General features: G+C 40.2%; 1 protein-coding gene across 2 annotated transcripts in view; it reads right to left on the bottom strand.

The window, feature by feature from the left end:
* Nucleotides 1-14,229, bottom strand: part of DEPTOR (DEP domain containing MTOR interacting protein) — a 195,019-nt gene that overhangs the window by 85,378 nt on the left and 95,412 nt on the right. For both annotated transcript variants that reach the window (XM_027854027.1, XM_027854028.1), the window contains exon 4: nt 5,574-5,752. In XM_027854027.1, the coding sequence (XP_027709828.1) occupies nt 5,574-5,752 (179 nt within the window). The remainder of the gene's footprint in view (nt 1-5,573; nt 5,753-14,229) is intronic.

The following is a 14,229-nucleotide window of genomic DNA, read 5'->3' on the forward strand; positions in this document are numbered from 1 at the left end:
CATAAATACATTTTAAAAATCAACCCCATTAGAAGCCAGGAAATAGGAATAGGAGGGGAAAGGGAAGTTATAGGACCAAGATGATGGAAAACAACAACAACAAAATAATTAAAACCAAATCCTGCAAAATTAGGAAGACTGGGCTTGGCTGCAAGCAAGAGATATGAAAAGATGATTCTCCCTGATTCTTTACAGAAATGGGGAATCATGGGTGTGGAACACTGCATATAACATCAGTCCTTGTCAGTATGTTGGTTAGTTTTGCTGAACTTGTTTTTCTTTTTGTCTTTTTTCTTTAATATAAATGTTGGCTCTCTGGGAAGAGGCAGAGGAGAAATACCGTGGGAACTGTAGATGAGGTGAAAACAAAAGATATCAATAAAATTTATTTTTAATAAAAGGAAGGATGGGGGAGTCAGTCAGTTACTTCCTGCCCAAAGTAAAAAAGATATATGAAATCACTGTTGTTATATAAAGGTGCCTTGCAAACCCTAATGGGGTATGCACAATTGTGAGTAATTGTTCCTATGGAAAGAAGGAAGAATGACTGTTATCTTCTATTACTGAAGTGTCTGGCATTGAAACTTTACCTAAGTACATAAAGCTGACACTAGAAAAGTTGGCTCTCTTTCTTCCTGTTCATGAGTAAGTGGTCATAATCTCATTAGAATCTGAGTGGTAGGGTAGCAGGGATCATGTAGAAAGCTACCAATGGGAGACAGATCCAGGAGACCAGGATGTTATCTTTATGGCTCACTGAATACAAGAAGTACAGTACAGACAGGGCATCTCTGGAAATTCATTTCAGAGAAGGCAACCATGCCCTGGGCTTCTCCTTTGTAATCTTTGTTCAACTGTTTAAGATGTTAGCAGCCCTTCCTTAAGCCAGGTAGCCACCAGCTCTACAAGTACTCAAATATTGCCCACCTCATGTGTTCCTGACTTGTCATCTTTCACATTTTGAAGGGCGAATATTTTCCATAAGCATTCACAACATTTTCTACCTTTCTGGTGATCTGCAGAACTGTTACTAGCAATTTTTGCACCTGGGATAAGTGACGTCAATCAATATCAACCAGTAAACATTTGTGAAGTGCCTACTATGTGCTGGTCACTGTGCTAAGTGCTAGGGATACAAAAAGAGGCAAAAGGCAGTCCCTGCCCTCAAGGGGCTTACAATCTAACGGGGCAGGCAACATGCAAAACAATGGTATGAATTTTACCTTCCCAAAAACTTAAGATAAATTCAACTAAATAGAGGAAAGTGAAGTGTCGCACAGTGACCCTGAGACACTGTCCTATTAGTGAACATGGGAGTAAATACCCTGGAACATCAGCCCCTGAGGATGGAGTCCATGCTGATAAGTGATATTCTTCCCCAAGGGGTCAGTCCAAAGAATAGCTGATCTGTAGTTTGACCACAGGGTGAAGAAGTGTGCTATCTAGCAGTTTCTTCTTTTAATTCACACAGTCAATAAGCATTTATTAAGTGCTGACCATGGACCAGGTATAACTAGTTTTGCTAAATAGTTGCTAATCTTAATTAGTTCTCTGCTGCCAAAGGTGGACATGCTGTCCCTCTGTAGTTTGCATGCTGGAACAAAGCCCTGATCACTCTACCTTAGTTATGGCTCTGCTATTTTGGATAACAGTAAGTCAGCAGTAGACAAAAGTGGACCCAATTTTGGAGTCAGAAGTGACCCAATGAGATAAAAACGAAATACCAGTTTCAAAATATTACAAATGGATTTTGAGGTACTCAATCTGGTTACACTGTGAGAGAACTAACCTATGATGAAAATACAGGTGTGCTATTGTTATGGAGAGCTCAGCCTAGGCCTAGTGCTGGAAGGGGGATGGACGAGTGTAAAAAGAACACTTATCCCCAAGGGTCCAGAGAGGACCCTCTGCCAGTAAGAGGAACAAAAACAAATGGCTGAAACTATTTAATGCCACAAGCCTGTGCCAAACTAACCAAATAACAAGAGACCAGGTGCTTATATAGAGTTTGTACACGCAGGATTTATCACACTGTAGAAAAGATGAGTTATCCCTCCAAGGGCCTCTTGGATGTGAAATTCTGACACTGGGGGAAGTGTTTTGCCTGAGAAGACAATGTAGGAATGAAGCTGGAAGAACTCCACCCCACTCCATCTAATCCTACCCCACCCTTGTATCTGGCCCACTGTTCTTGTTATATCTTGATTACCGGAGGAGAGCTTCCTTAACGATGCCCTCAAAGGGGCTGCCGTGGGTGGGGTGCCCCATTCTGTCACACTCTCTTAACTAAAACTGTTTTAAAGCAGGTTCTATCACCTAGCTGCTCTAATCAAGCCTAGAACCGGGAAATCGTGCTTCTGGTTACAGAGGCTATAGACCCTCAGTTACTCTGTTAGCGACTACAGCTGACAGCAATCTACCCAAGTAATTATTCATCTCCGGCAGCCCCTCCTTTTATGGAGAAGAAATGGAGGAGAACGGTGATATATGAGTAAATAGATAGATAGTTGGCACAGATTTGCCCCTGGTGAGGTGAAGTAATAAAGATGACAGATATTCCAGTTCATTCTGGGACAAGGATAACCTTGTTAAAAAAAAATTATAGGCTGTCAATTTTTATATTTTTGTATTTTAAGGCAGAGGGAGTTCAGGCCATAAAAACTGAAGATTCCTTAATTATTTTTCCTTTTCCTACCTACCTACTGTGACTAACATTTAGTATCAATTTTCACTTTATACTTGGCCAAGTATGTGTTTTATATGTCCAGAATATCAATGTCTGGTTAAATTGCTTATACTTCAAACAAGCTAATTGTTTCCTTATCTAATAAATGCAGCCATAATTATAGGCTGTCAGTAGCCATTAATGAATAAAACTGGTGAGGATTTCACAAGGTATGGATTTTTCATCCCCAACACACTGGGGAGCCAAATTCTTCAACATTTCCACAGGGAAATACCTTTGATCAAGGCATAAAGCTAAACCTAAGCTATCATTTCACCTTTGAAACTGAAACACAAACAGAAGAACAATTAAATACTTTCCTAACTATTCTTCCTTACTAAGGATATAAACTGATATTCACTTTCTTTAGCCTTCATGTGTGAGTACATTTATATGGTGTTCAGTGCCATGGAAAATGCTTTGCGCAGAGTCCAACAAAAGAAGGGTTCCATATTGATGTTTTTCCCCCCCCCGGATGTTCCTATTTCAGGATAACATTGCGCTAGTAGCTGAGAAGTGGGGTGGGGAGGAAAAGGGAGGGAGGGAGAGGGACAGGGAGAGGAAAAGGCAGGGAGGGAAAGGGAGATAGAGAAGGAGAGGGAGAAGAAGAGAGCTTGGATAGGCATTGCATAAGGACAAGAAGTTGGGGTCTGAAATTGAATAGGAGGAAAAAAATTGAGCTGGATCCCATTTGGAAATTTAGCTGGGGGTGGGGTGGCATAGGAACAGTATGAATGCAGATATGGAGGAGAGGGGAAAGGGTAGCAACAAATAGGATGGTCTTATTATGGTATCAGGAGAGAGGGTGGCTTGCTCCCCTCCCCCCGCAGGGGTAAGGTGTAAGGTGGACCTTGACAATATAACAATATAGAAACAATATAGCCTGGGGATCGTAAACCCATGCAGCAGCATAGGCTAACAGAGGAAACATGATCTGGTTCTTGGCATGGGCTTTGCCACCAACAGTTTTTCTTTGGAGAAATTTCTGCATCTCTCTGAATCTTGGCAGCTAAGTGGTGCAGGAGATAGAGTGCTGGACTGGGAGTCGAGAAGACCTGTACTAGCTATATGACTCTGGACAAATCACTAACCTCTCTCAGCTTCATTTGTAAAATAAGGAAGATCCCAAAAGCCTCAAAGGTCTCATCCAGCTCTAAATCCATGACTTGTAGTTTTTCATCTGTAAAATGGGAGTATTGGAGGTGACTTCTCTCTCTCCACTAAACTTCTATATTACCTGTATATTACTGTATATTACTTGTATATTACTTGTATATTTCCTCTCTTACTACACTTTAGAGTCTACTTTGTATTATATAGTCAATGATTAGTTTCTTTCAGAGCTTAATTTAAGCCTCACAACTCACCTCAACTTCAAAATTACCTGGTATTTTTTTTTGTCAGATCTGTGATTTCACTGATGTAGGGAATTTCCAGTAAGGAGACTCCCTCCACCAATGAAGTTAAGCAATGTATAGTCTTAGAGGATTGCCTGAGGTATTGGGAGATAAAATCACTTTGCCCACAGTCACACACCCAGTATGTGTTAAAAGGTAAGACTTGACATCAGGTTTTCCTGAATCTTAGACTGGCTCTCCATCCATTAGGCTTCACTACCTCTTGTATATTTTCCATAATTTGTGTGTATGTATACATATGTATTTATATATATATAATGTTATGTATGTATGTGTGTGTGTATGTGTGTGTGTGTGTGTGTGTGTATACACATTATGTATGTATGTACGTTGGGCCACTAGATGGCACAGTGGATAGAGTGCTGGGCTGGGAGTGAAGAAGACTCCTCTTCCTGAGTTCAAATCCAGTCTCAGACACTTACTAGCTGTGAGACCCTGGGCAAGTCACGTCACCCTATTTGGCTTAGTTTCCTCATCTGTAAAACGAGCAGGAAAAAGGAATAGCAAACCATTCCAGTATCTTTGTCAAGAAAATCCCAAATGGGGTCATGAAGAGTTGGATACTGATGAAAAATGACTGAACAACAACAAAATATACATGTAGGTATATGTGTGTATGTGTATATGTATCTGTATATGAAAGTATACATATAAACACAAATACATACATATATACACATATATACAAATATATGAATATATATCTATATATACCTATACACACATACACATTGATTTCCCCTATAAAATGTAAGTTCCTAGAGGGGAGGGACTATTCATTTTTGTCTTTGTAGACACCACTTAGCAGAGTGCCTAGCACATAGTCGGTGCCTAATGAGTGCTTAATAAGTGTTGATTTAGAACTACGCAGCTGGCTTTCTATCTTCTACCCCACATTGTTCTCATATGTTCTTTATGTATTTTTTACAAACTCATATTTGTATGTTTGTCTTCTCTCATAGAATGTACACTCTTTGATAGCAGAGACTATATTACCCAGCACATAGTAGGGCTTAATTGATTCTTGTTGCTTGATTTTATCCCCTTCACTCAAGAATCTGAAATATTTCTGTAAGTTCCCTTTACTCACTCATGCCTAAAACAGTGAGTACCTTGCACAAAATGGCCACTCAATAAGTAATGATTGAGTGAATGATGCATTTCCTTCGAGCTCTAAATTTTTTTTTTGATATTGCAGAACTCTAAAATAAGATGGAAATCACAAATCAGGGTGGGAGGTGGGGGAAGTGGGGGACCCCCAGCAGGAAGAGCCACAGGAATCACGACCAGTTTTGGTCCTTTCATTGACTTAGCAATCTGCCTTTCACCAATTGGTTCCCTCTTCTCTCTCATCCCCCCAGATGCCATTCAAAGGGTTTCGGGGCCCCTGCTAAGAAGGAGCCTTTGTAAATTCACAGGGAATCCCTCACCGTGCTGGATGATACCGTGCTCCAGAAGCCTGTGACAAAGTTGCTCGGCTTCATTCCTGGTGGTAGCCTCTCCTTCCTGAACCAGCCAATCGAGGAGCTCGGAGGCCATGAAGGTCCGCTCATACTTGATGCCTTCCTCCTCCCTCGGCTGCAAGAGCGTGTTTTCAGAACTCATCAGCCTGTTGGGAGAGGTGGGGGATAAGCAGAGAGGAAAAGAAAAGAAATGAACACACGCTCAGGACAAATGGCTCTGTAAGGTATCATGACCAAGAAGGCTGCCACAACATCAGATGCATCTGTCCAGGGCCTGCCCCAGATATCATTCCAAACAGTGAGGATTGACTCAGGAATGAACAAGAGGGATTCTCGGGTGGCAAGTGGATGGAGCTGAAGCGATATCAGTCCACAGCACTGCCACTGGTAGACATTAATCTTAGCCATCTTTAGAAAGGATTATAAGCCACTTCCCCCTGCCTTTAAGAGAAGAAATTAGCCCATTGTTTCTCACTGACTTTGGTGGAAGTATTTATTTCCGCCAGGGCACTTCCTTGAAGGGCTGTGCTAATTAAGAAACCCAGGGAAATCACCCCTTTTCAACCCTCTTCTTAGATATCCTGTTTCTCACACCTCTTAGAAAGCCAAAACCAGCTTATCTTCTCTTTCTTTAAAAGCCATTATTGATAAGGTCTTGCCTTCCATACTCATTCTGACTTCTCTTTCAATAGCCTTCTCCATTTTACCCGATTTTAACATTCCTCATTTTCCATCCCCGCTGCTAAGGATTGCAAAACCAAACCAAACAAACCAACAAAAACAAAACCATAGACAGTCACTAACAACACCTAATTCAACTTCATTTAGAAAATGAGGAAACTGGGGTTTCAAGAGTGGGAGTGGCTTCTGCCACAGGACTGGTTTGGCTGATGCTGGTCTAGACCCGGGTCTTCTGACTTCTAATCTTCTTCCTGTACTAAGATGCCATGCATGTGCTTTATAAGCATTTCATTGGGTGGTTATTGTTGTTTATAGGGTTACCTGTTTCCTCTCTACATTGTTCACACAGACATCTTCCACAAACTCCTGGGAGACAAAGACCTGCCCTTTTTTGGGGGGGGGGGCTAGGCAATGGGGTTAAGTGACTTGCCCAGGGTCACACAGCTAGTAAGTGTTAAATGTTTTGGTCTGAGGACAGATTTGAACTCAGGTCCTCCTGACTTCAGGGCTGGTGCTCTATCCACTGCACCACCTAGCTGCCCCCAAGACCTGCCCTTTTAAAGTGATTTATTTAGAACTATATATAATGGGCAGCTAGGTGGTACAGTGGATAGATCAACAAGCCTGCAGTCAGGAAGACCTGAGTTCAAATAGGGCCTCAGACACTTCCTAGCTGCGTGACTCTGGGCAAGTCACTTCATTCTGTTTGCCTCAGTTTCCTCATCTGTCAAATGAGCTGAAGAAGGAAATGGAAAACCATTCCAGTATCTTTGCCAAGAAAATCCCAAAAGGGATGGAGAGTTGGACATAACTGATAATGACTAAATAACAAGTGTATGATGAATTTAGGAACTAATTATCTTTGGTGATAACGAGGACCTCTCCTCACAGTCATGTGATTTCTTTCACTGTGAAAAACTAAAACTTTAAAATTCTACTATTATGGATGGCCCAGTGCAAAGAACCTAGGTGTGAAAGTCAGGAAACTTGGTTCTAGACACAGCTGGGCAACCATAGGGAGGTCACTTAACCTCTCTGTGCTTCAGTTTCTTTATATGCAAGTTTGGGTTTCTTCGGGGTGGGGGGGTGGGATAGTACCTCCCCTATCTTTTTCATCTGAATGTTATAAAGCAAAACTAAGATAACAGGCATATTAAACAGTTTGAAAGATTAAAAAATACACAAATGCAGGGTGTGATTGCTAATAATAATATTAACATACTGATAAGTATCTAATGAACACTAGGTATTAAATAAAGCTCATTAAAGCCCTTATGTCCATATATTTTTTAAATATCATCACTTGTATTTCAACAGTTTTCTCAAGTTAATCCTCTTTTGAAGAGAGACTTGGCTGCTAGCCCAGGGTAATAATAGCAAATTGTGTAATCTTGTTCTTTACATTTGGGCATTTCTCTTCACACTCTTTTCAGTCTTATTTCATCATATTCCTCTTTCCCAAGAATGGGAAGTAGCCTAGTACAGTGGAAAAGGTCCTGGATTTGGAGTCAGAGGACCTAGGTTTTAATCCTGGTTCTGTCACTCACTCCTGATGTGATCTTGATGGGACTTAGTATCTCTGGGGCCTCAGTTTCTCCTCTTTTGTAAAATAGTTAGATAAGTGAGTTCTAAGATCCCTTCCAGCTCTAAATCTGAAATTGAGTAAACTAAAGACAAAGCATTTATTAAGTACCTACTTTGTGGCAGGCACTGGGGATTAAAAACACAAAAGTGAGACAGTCCTTGCCCTCAGGGAGCTTATATTCTAATAAAGGTGAGGAAGTTTTCGTTTGGGAACTCACAAGAATGGTGAGCATAGAGAAAAAGCAGCATGGTACAAGGAATCTTAACCTTTTTTGTATCATGGACCCTTGGGGACATCTGGTGACATCCCCGGACCTCTTCTCAGAATCAGGTTTTTAAATATAATAATAAAATTCGAGGGGCAGCTAGGTGGTGCAGTGGATAGAGTGCTGGCCCTGGAGTCAAGAGGACCTGAGTTCAAATCCAGCCTCAGACACTTACTAGCCGTGTGACCCTGGGCAAGTCACTTAACCCTGTTTGCCTTAGTTTCATAGTCTGGAGAAGGAAATGGCAAACCACTCCAGGATCTTTGCCAAAAAAACTTCAAATGAGGTCATGACAAGTTGGGCAAGACTGAAATAACTGAATGACAACAAATAAAATGCAGAGTATTACACTGGAAATCAATCATATTGAAATAGTTATCAAAATATTTTTTTTAAAACAAGTTCACAGATCCCAGATTAAAAACTTCAGGGTAGAAGAAAGAGGTCTGGATTGTAGTTGGGACAGAACTAGATTCAAACTCTGCCTCTAGTACTTATTAGCTGTGTAGCAATGGGTAAGTCACTCAACTTTCCCGAGCCTCAGTGTTCCCATCTGTAAAAGGGCAATGATGACAACTGTAATATTTACTTAACCAACCTATTCCAAGGACCAAATGAGATAATCCAACAATAAATGTAAGGCATTTTAAATGATTTTAAAATTCTTATTTATTTTCACTAGTGCCCTTCATGCTCCAGAAAAAATTGTACTACATTGACCTTCTCCTGCCTCTGTGCATGGGCACCCTCATTCCCGAAAGAAAATTCTTCCTTTTGCTTCCTCAGTCCCATCTCTACTTACTGAAATCCTTTCCTCCTTTCAAAGCCTGCCTCAGGTGTCATTGACTCCAGAAAGTCTTCCCAAATTTCCCTTTCCTTGAAAGTTTAGTGCAATTCTGTTTTTCTTCTTCCTTAGAGTTTTTCATTTGCTAATTAATGTATCCTAATTTCCTAATCTGTATCCATGTCTCACTCTTACAATATTATAAGGTCTGTGATGGCAAGGATTATACAACCTTTTTCCATTTTTGTATCCCCAGTGCCTAACACAATCCTTTGCAGATGGTAGGCTCTTAAAAACATTTGTTGAAGTGAATAATTACACATGACATTATATAATCTCAGCAGTTTGACTGCCTTTGGTATAGAAATCAGTCATTAGTAGTATGATCTTAATCTTCCTTATTTCATTTCCTCTTCTTAATGAACCAGCTCACTTTCCTAGGCAAGGAAAATCATTTACTGGAGTTAGCCTTAGGGCTAATCTACATTAAGTGTTGCACGTTATTAAGTCAACTTCTTCCTTTGTCTAAAAATAAAAATTAAAGGGTTATTTAATTATGCTCTTGTATCACAGATTTTGTGTCCCCTATTGACTGAACAGATCACTTTTCCTTTTTACAAAGTTAAATAAATGGGTACTTGAACCAGAGAATAATTAGCCAGCGCATAAATTAGATTTCCGTTTATATTTCACAGAACACACTCTTAGAGTTGGAAGGGGCCTCAGACGCCATCCAGCCCAAACTCTAACTGAACAAGAATCCCCTGTTCAATTCATCTGACAATTAGCCACCAGTCCTCTGACTGAAGATTCCCCAGTAAGGGGGTACCCCAACACTTCCTGTCTGAGGTAACTCATTCCACTTTGGGAGAGCTCTACTTGTTATGGAGTTTTTCCAAAGTTCGCCTCTGATTCATATTTTTCTTGGAGGCTTTGGATGTAGGAGCTTTGACTTTGTTGTCTTCTTCTGGTTGTATGTTTTGATCTTCTTTATTACCAAAGAAGGGTTCTATGGTCTGACTTTTTTTTCGCCTTTGTTTGCTCACGATCCTCGCCAATTAAGGCTAAATATCCCTAATTCCTTCAGGTGATCGTCACATGGGATGACTTCGAAGCTCTTCAATATCCTTTCCAAAAGGTGTGGAGTGAAAACCCCAGATGAAGTCTGGTCAGGGCAAAGACGCTTCATGACCCCATTTGGGGTTTTCTTGGCAAAGACACTAGAGTGGTTTGCCATTTCCTTCTCTAGCTCATTTTACAGATGAGGCAACTAAGGGTTAAGTGACTTGCCCAAAGTCACACAGCTAGTAAATGTGTCAGGCCAGCTTTTAAATCAGGAAAAAGAATCTTTCTAACTCGAGGCCCAGCGCTCTATCCACTGTGACACCAAGCTGCTCCATTCTTAGGGGCTAACCCTCTCTAATTTAGCCCAAGAACATCATGGATGCCATTGCATACTGCTGATTTATGTTGATCGTGTGGTCCACTAACATTCCCAGATCTTTTTCAGACAAACTGCTCTCTAACCATACTCCCCTATTTTGTCCTTGGGTTAAAACAAACAAAAAACTGACTTCATGAGTATAAGGCTTTATATTTACCCCTATTAATTTTTTAAAATTAAATTCAGGTCACTATTTTAGCCCAGGGATCAGCGAACTATGAGCTGGGGACCAATTTCAGCTTGCCTGTTTTTGTATTTATATTTCAAAAATATAAAAACTCTTTATTTTAAAATCTAAAACCATTTTTAGCTGAACAAAAATGGTCAGTGGGCACTTGCCACTGTTTGCTAACCCCGTGCTCTATCCTATCATGATCTTTCTGCATTCTGAATCTGTCATCCAGTGACAGCTTTTCCTTCCAGTTTTGTTTCATCTCCAAGTTTGATGAGCATGCCATCTATGGCTTTATCCAAGTTACTAAAAATGTTAAACCGCACAGGCCTAACACCAGATCTTTGAGGCACCCTACTGGAGAGCATCTTTAATTCTGACAATCAATAATGTTTACTCTTTGGGTTTCTCTTTCAATCAGTTCCAAATCCACCTAATTATACTTGCATCTAGACCACATCTCTCTCTTTTATACAGGGATAGTATAATGGAATTTACCAAATGCTTTTCTATATTTAGTAAAAATAACATCTATAATATTATCTTCCAGGTTAATCACTCAGTCAGAAGATGAAATAAGGTTAGATTGGCACTACATAGTCCTTGTGAAACCATGGAGATTCCTTTTGATACCCCAAGACTGACTACCACTTCTTTGTTCCTAGATGTTTGCTTGCTTTTTAATAACATGTTCTAGAATTCTGCCAGGAATGCAGTCAAACCCATTTTGACCTGCAAAAAAGACCCAAAACAAAACAAACAACAAAATCTGCCACATTTACCCTTTTTCAGTCCCCTTCCTTATTTACCATGATCTTTCAAATAGCAGTCAGTCAACAAACATTTGTTTAGGTACATAGGAATATATGCCAGGCACTGTGCCAAGAGATGAGGATACAAAGAAAGGCAAAAACAGTCCTTGCTCTCAAGTAGCTTGCTTCTCAAGAGAACGTATTGTAAAACTAGGTACAACAAGATATGGACAGAGTAAGTGGAAGCTAATCTCAGAAGGAAAGGCACTAGTAGCCAGGCAGCCTGGGAAAGGCCCCCATTTACAGGAGATGGGATTTGGGTGGGAACTGAGTCTTGAAGGAAACCAGAGAAACCAAGAGGTGGAAATGAAGAAGGAAAGAATTCCAAGCATGGGAAGACAATCAAGGCAAAGTCTTACAGGAACTGGAATGTTGAATACAAGTCGGCCTATGCAACTGGATTTTAGAGGTCAGGAAATAAGGTGTAAGAATATTGGAAAGATAGGAAAGGGCTAGGTTGTGAAGGGCTGTAAATGGCAAAGGACTTTACATTTTATCCTAGAAGTAATGGGAAGTCACTGGAGTTTACTGAGTCAGGGAGAGGTGGGGAGAGTTGTATGCTTGACATGGTCAGGAAAATGACTGATGGAATTTGTAGTCCAATCCACCAGGTTTTTCAGCATCCCAAGAGATGATTCATCTAGTTTAGATAACTAAAACTCTTCCAGGACAGCTAGATTATCTCTTACTTATCTTGGGTATCAACTCAACTATTAAGTCAATTTTTTCCTGTCCTTGCTAGTCCAAAGATCATTCTCTTCGATGAAGATAATGGTAGTTTGTCTACATACTTGACAAGGGATCATTTGGCTTCTGTTTAAAAGATTTCCAGGGAAGGGTAGCCCATTACTTCCCTAGACAGCCCATTCTAATTTCAGAAAGCTCTAATCATTCTTGCATTGGGCTAAAGTCTATTTCTCTGAAATCTAAGCCCACTATTCCAGATATTGTCCTCTAGAATCTATTATTATTAATAATAATAGGGAAAATGGTTAGCATTATTATTTATTATTATGTTATCATCATTATAGTTTTTATATTATTGTTACTGTTATTATGATTATTAAATAGAAAAATATGCCTGAAATTCTAACCTTCTCCCGTTTATTGGGTGAAATCCAGATTCATTGAAAACTTTCATGTATTAACATTTATAATCAAGGCTTAATAAAGTTAAAATTATCATCCTTCATCATTTTCATGGAGCCCTCACACATTCACTTACTCAGTAAACATTTTTAAAAATTCACGGCCTGGTGCATATAGAATGTTTCATTTCAATTAAACAAGCCTTTGTTAGGCACTGATAATACAAAGACAGGCATTAAGACAGGCCCAGGTATCTTTAAGTCATCTCCAAACTATGTGGCCTACTCTTCAGACACTGTTCCACCAGAAACTTAGACTCCATTCCTGGAACCAGCCTGGGTTCTTATAAGGGACCCTATATTGCCCAGATCCAGGTCTCTACTTCATTTCCTGACCATCTTAAATTATGCTGCCTCAGGGACCTCTTTACCTCTCTTTGAAGTTCTCTTTTATGTGAAGTCTCCCCTATACTTGTATGTAAGCTCCTTGAGGGCAGGGTTATCTAGCTTGCTTGTATTTGTGTCTCCAGTGCTTACTGCCTAGATCACTAACCAGAGTTAGACAACAGGTGGGAGCTAATGCTAATTTCACTTTTCCATGAATACAGCTGAATCAGATGCCACAAGAAACTCAACTGGAGCCAAAAGAGGAAGATGCTGCATTATAAGGAAGGAAAAGACAAAAGGAACTGTTATGACTGGCAGCTCTAGAATGTCTTAGAAGTACATTTGTTGTTGTTGTTCACTCATTTTCAGTCATAGAGCCCGACAAAGAGTCTGACTCTTTGTGACCCCATTTGGGGTTTTCTTGGCAGAGATACTGGAGTGGTTTGCCATTTCCTTCTCCAGCTCATGTTAGAGATGAGGAAACTGAGGCAAAAAGGGTCAAGTAACTTTCTCAGGGTCACACAGCTAGTAAATGTCTGAGGCTGGATTTGAACGCAGGTAGATCTTTGTGACTCCAGGCCCAGTAGATAGCTGCCCCTTAGAAATACATTAGAGGTGCTCAGTCTGTACATAGGATCATAAGTCTAAAGTTGGAAAGGGCCTCACAGGCTTCATTTTATAGATGAGGAGGTTAAGGATCAAGGTCAAACAGACAGGGAGATCCAGAAGCTGGATACGATTCCCAAGCAATGATTGTTCCTTTCTGCCATGCTGCTCAATGTGTGTGATCATAAGATAATTTCAAAGCTTCACAAGTATGATACACACACATGTGACTGTATGACAGAAAACAAGTACGTAAGGATACCTGTGGGCTTCACTGAGTGAAAACTGAAATAGGAAAAACATTACAGGGTAAGAGAAGCAAAGGAAACCATTATTCTGCCTGCAGAGGATGAAACTCTCCTCTGAGAAGGCTTTGGGCTTTCTGTGCTCCGGAGAGAATCATAATTCTCAGAAGTAGCCAACGTGTTGATTTGTTTTTCTGGAAGATGTACATTTGTTACAAGGGAGGACTTGTACTCAGGGAGAGTGGGGGTGGAGGTGGTAACTTAGTGGGTAGTGATAGATATGAAAAAATAGCATAACTAAAACAATATTTGAAATGCAGAAGAGAATTAAAAATGTAGAAGGAGACAAATGGATCAGCTTTGTTAAAACCTTTTAAAATTTAACATATATGGGACAGCTAGGTGGCGCAGTAGATAGAGCTCTGGCCTTGGAGTCAGGAGAGACCTGGGTTCAAATGTGGCTTCAGACACTTGAAATATATTAGCTGTGTGACTCTGGGCAAGTCACTTAACCCCGATGCCTCACCAAAAAAAAAAAAAAAACCACCAACTAA

This window comes from Vombatus ursinus, unplaced genomic scaffold (assembly GCF_900497805.2).
Source record: "Vombatus ursinus unplaced genomic scaffold, bare-nosed wombat genome assembly UNPS02010284.1, whole genome shotgun sequence".
In the NCBI taxonomy this organism is placed as follows: Eukaryota; Metazoa; Chordata; class Mammalia; order Diprotodontia; family Vombatidae; genus Vombatus; species Vombatus ursinus.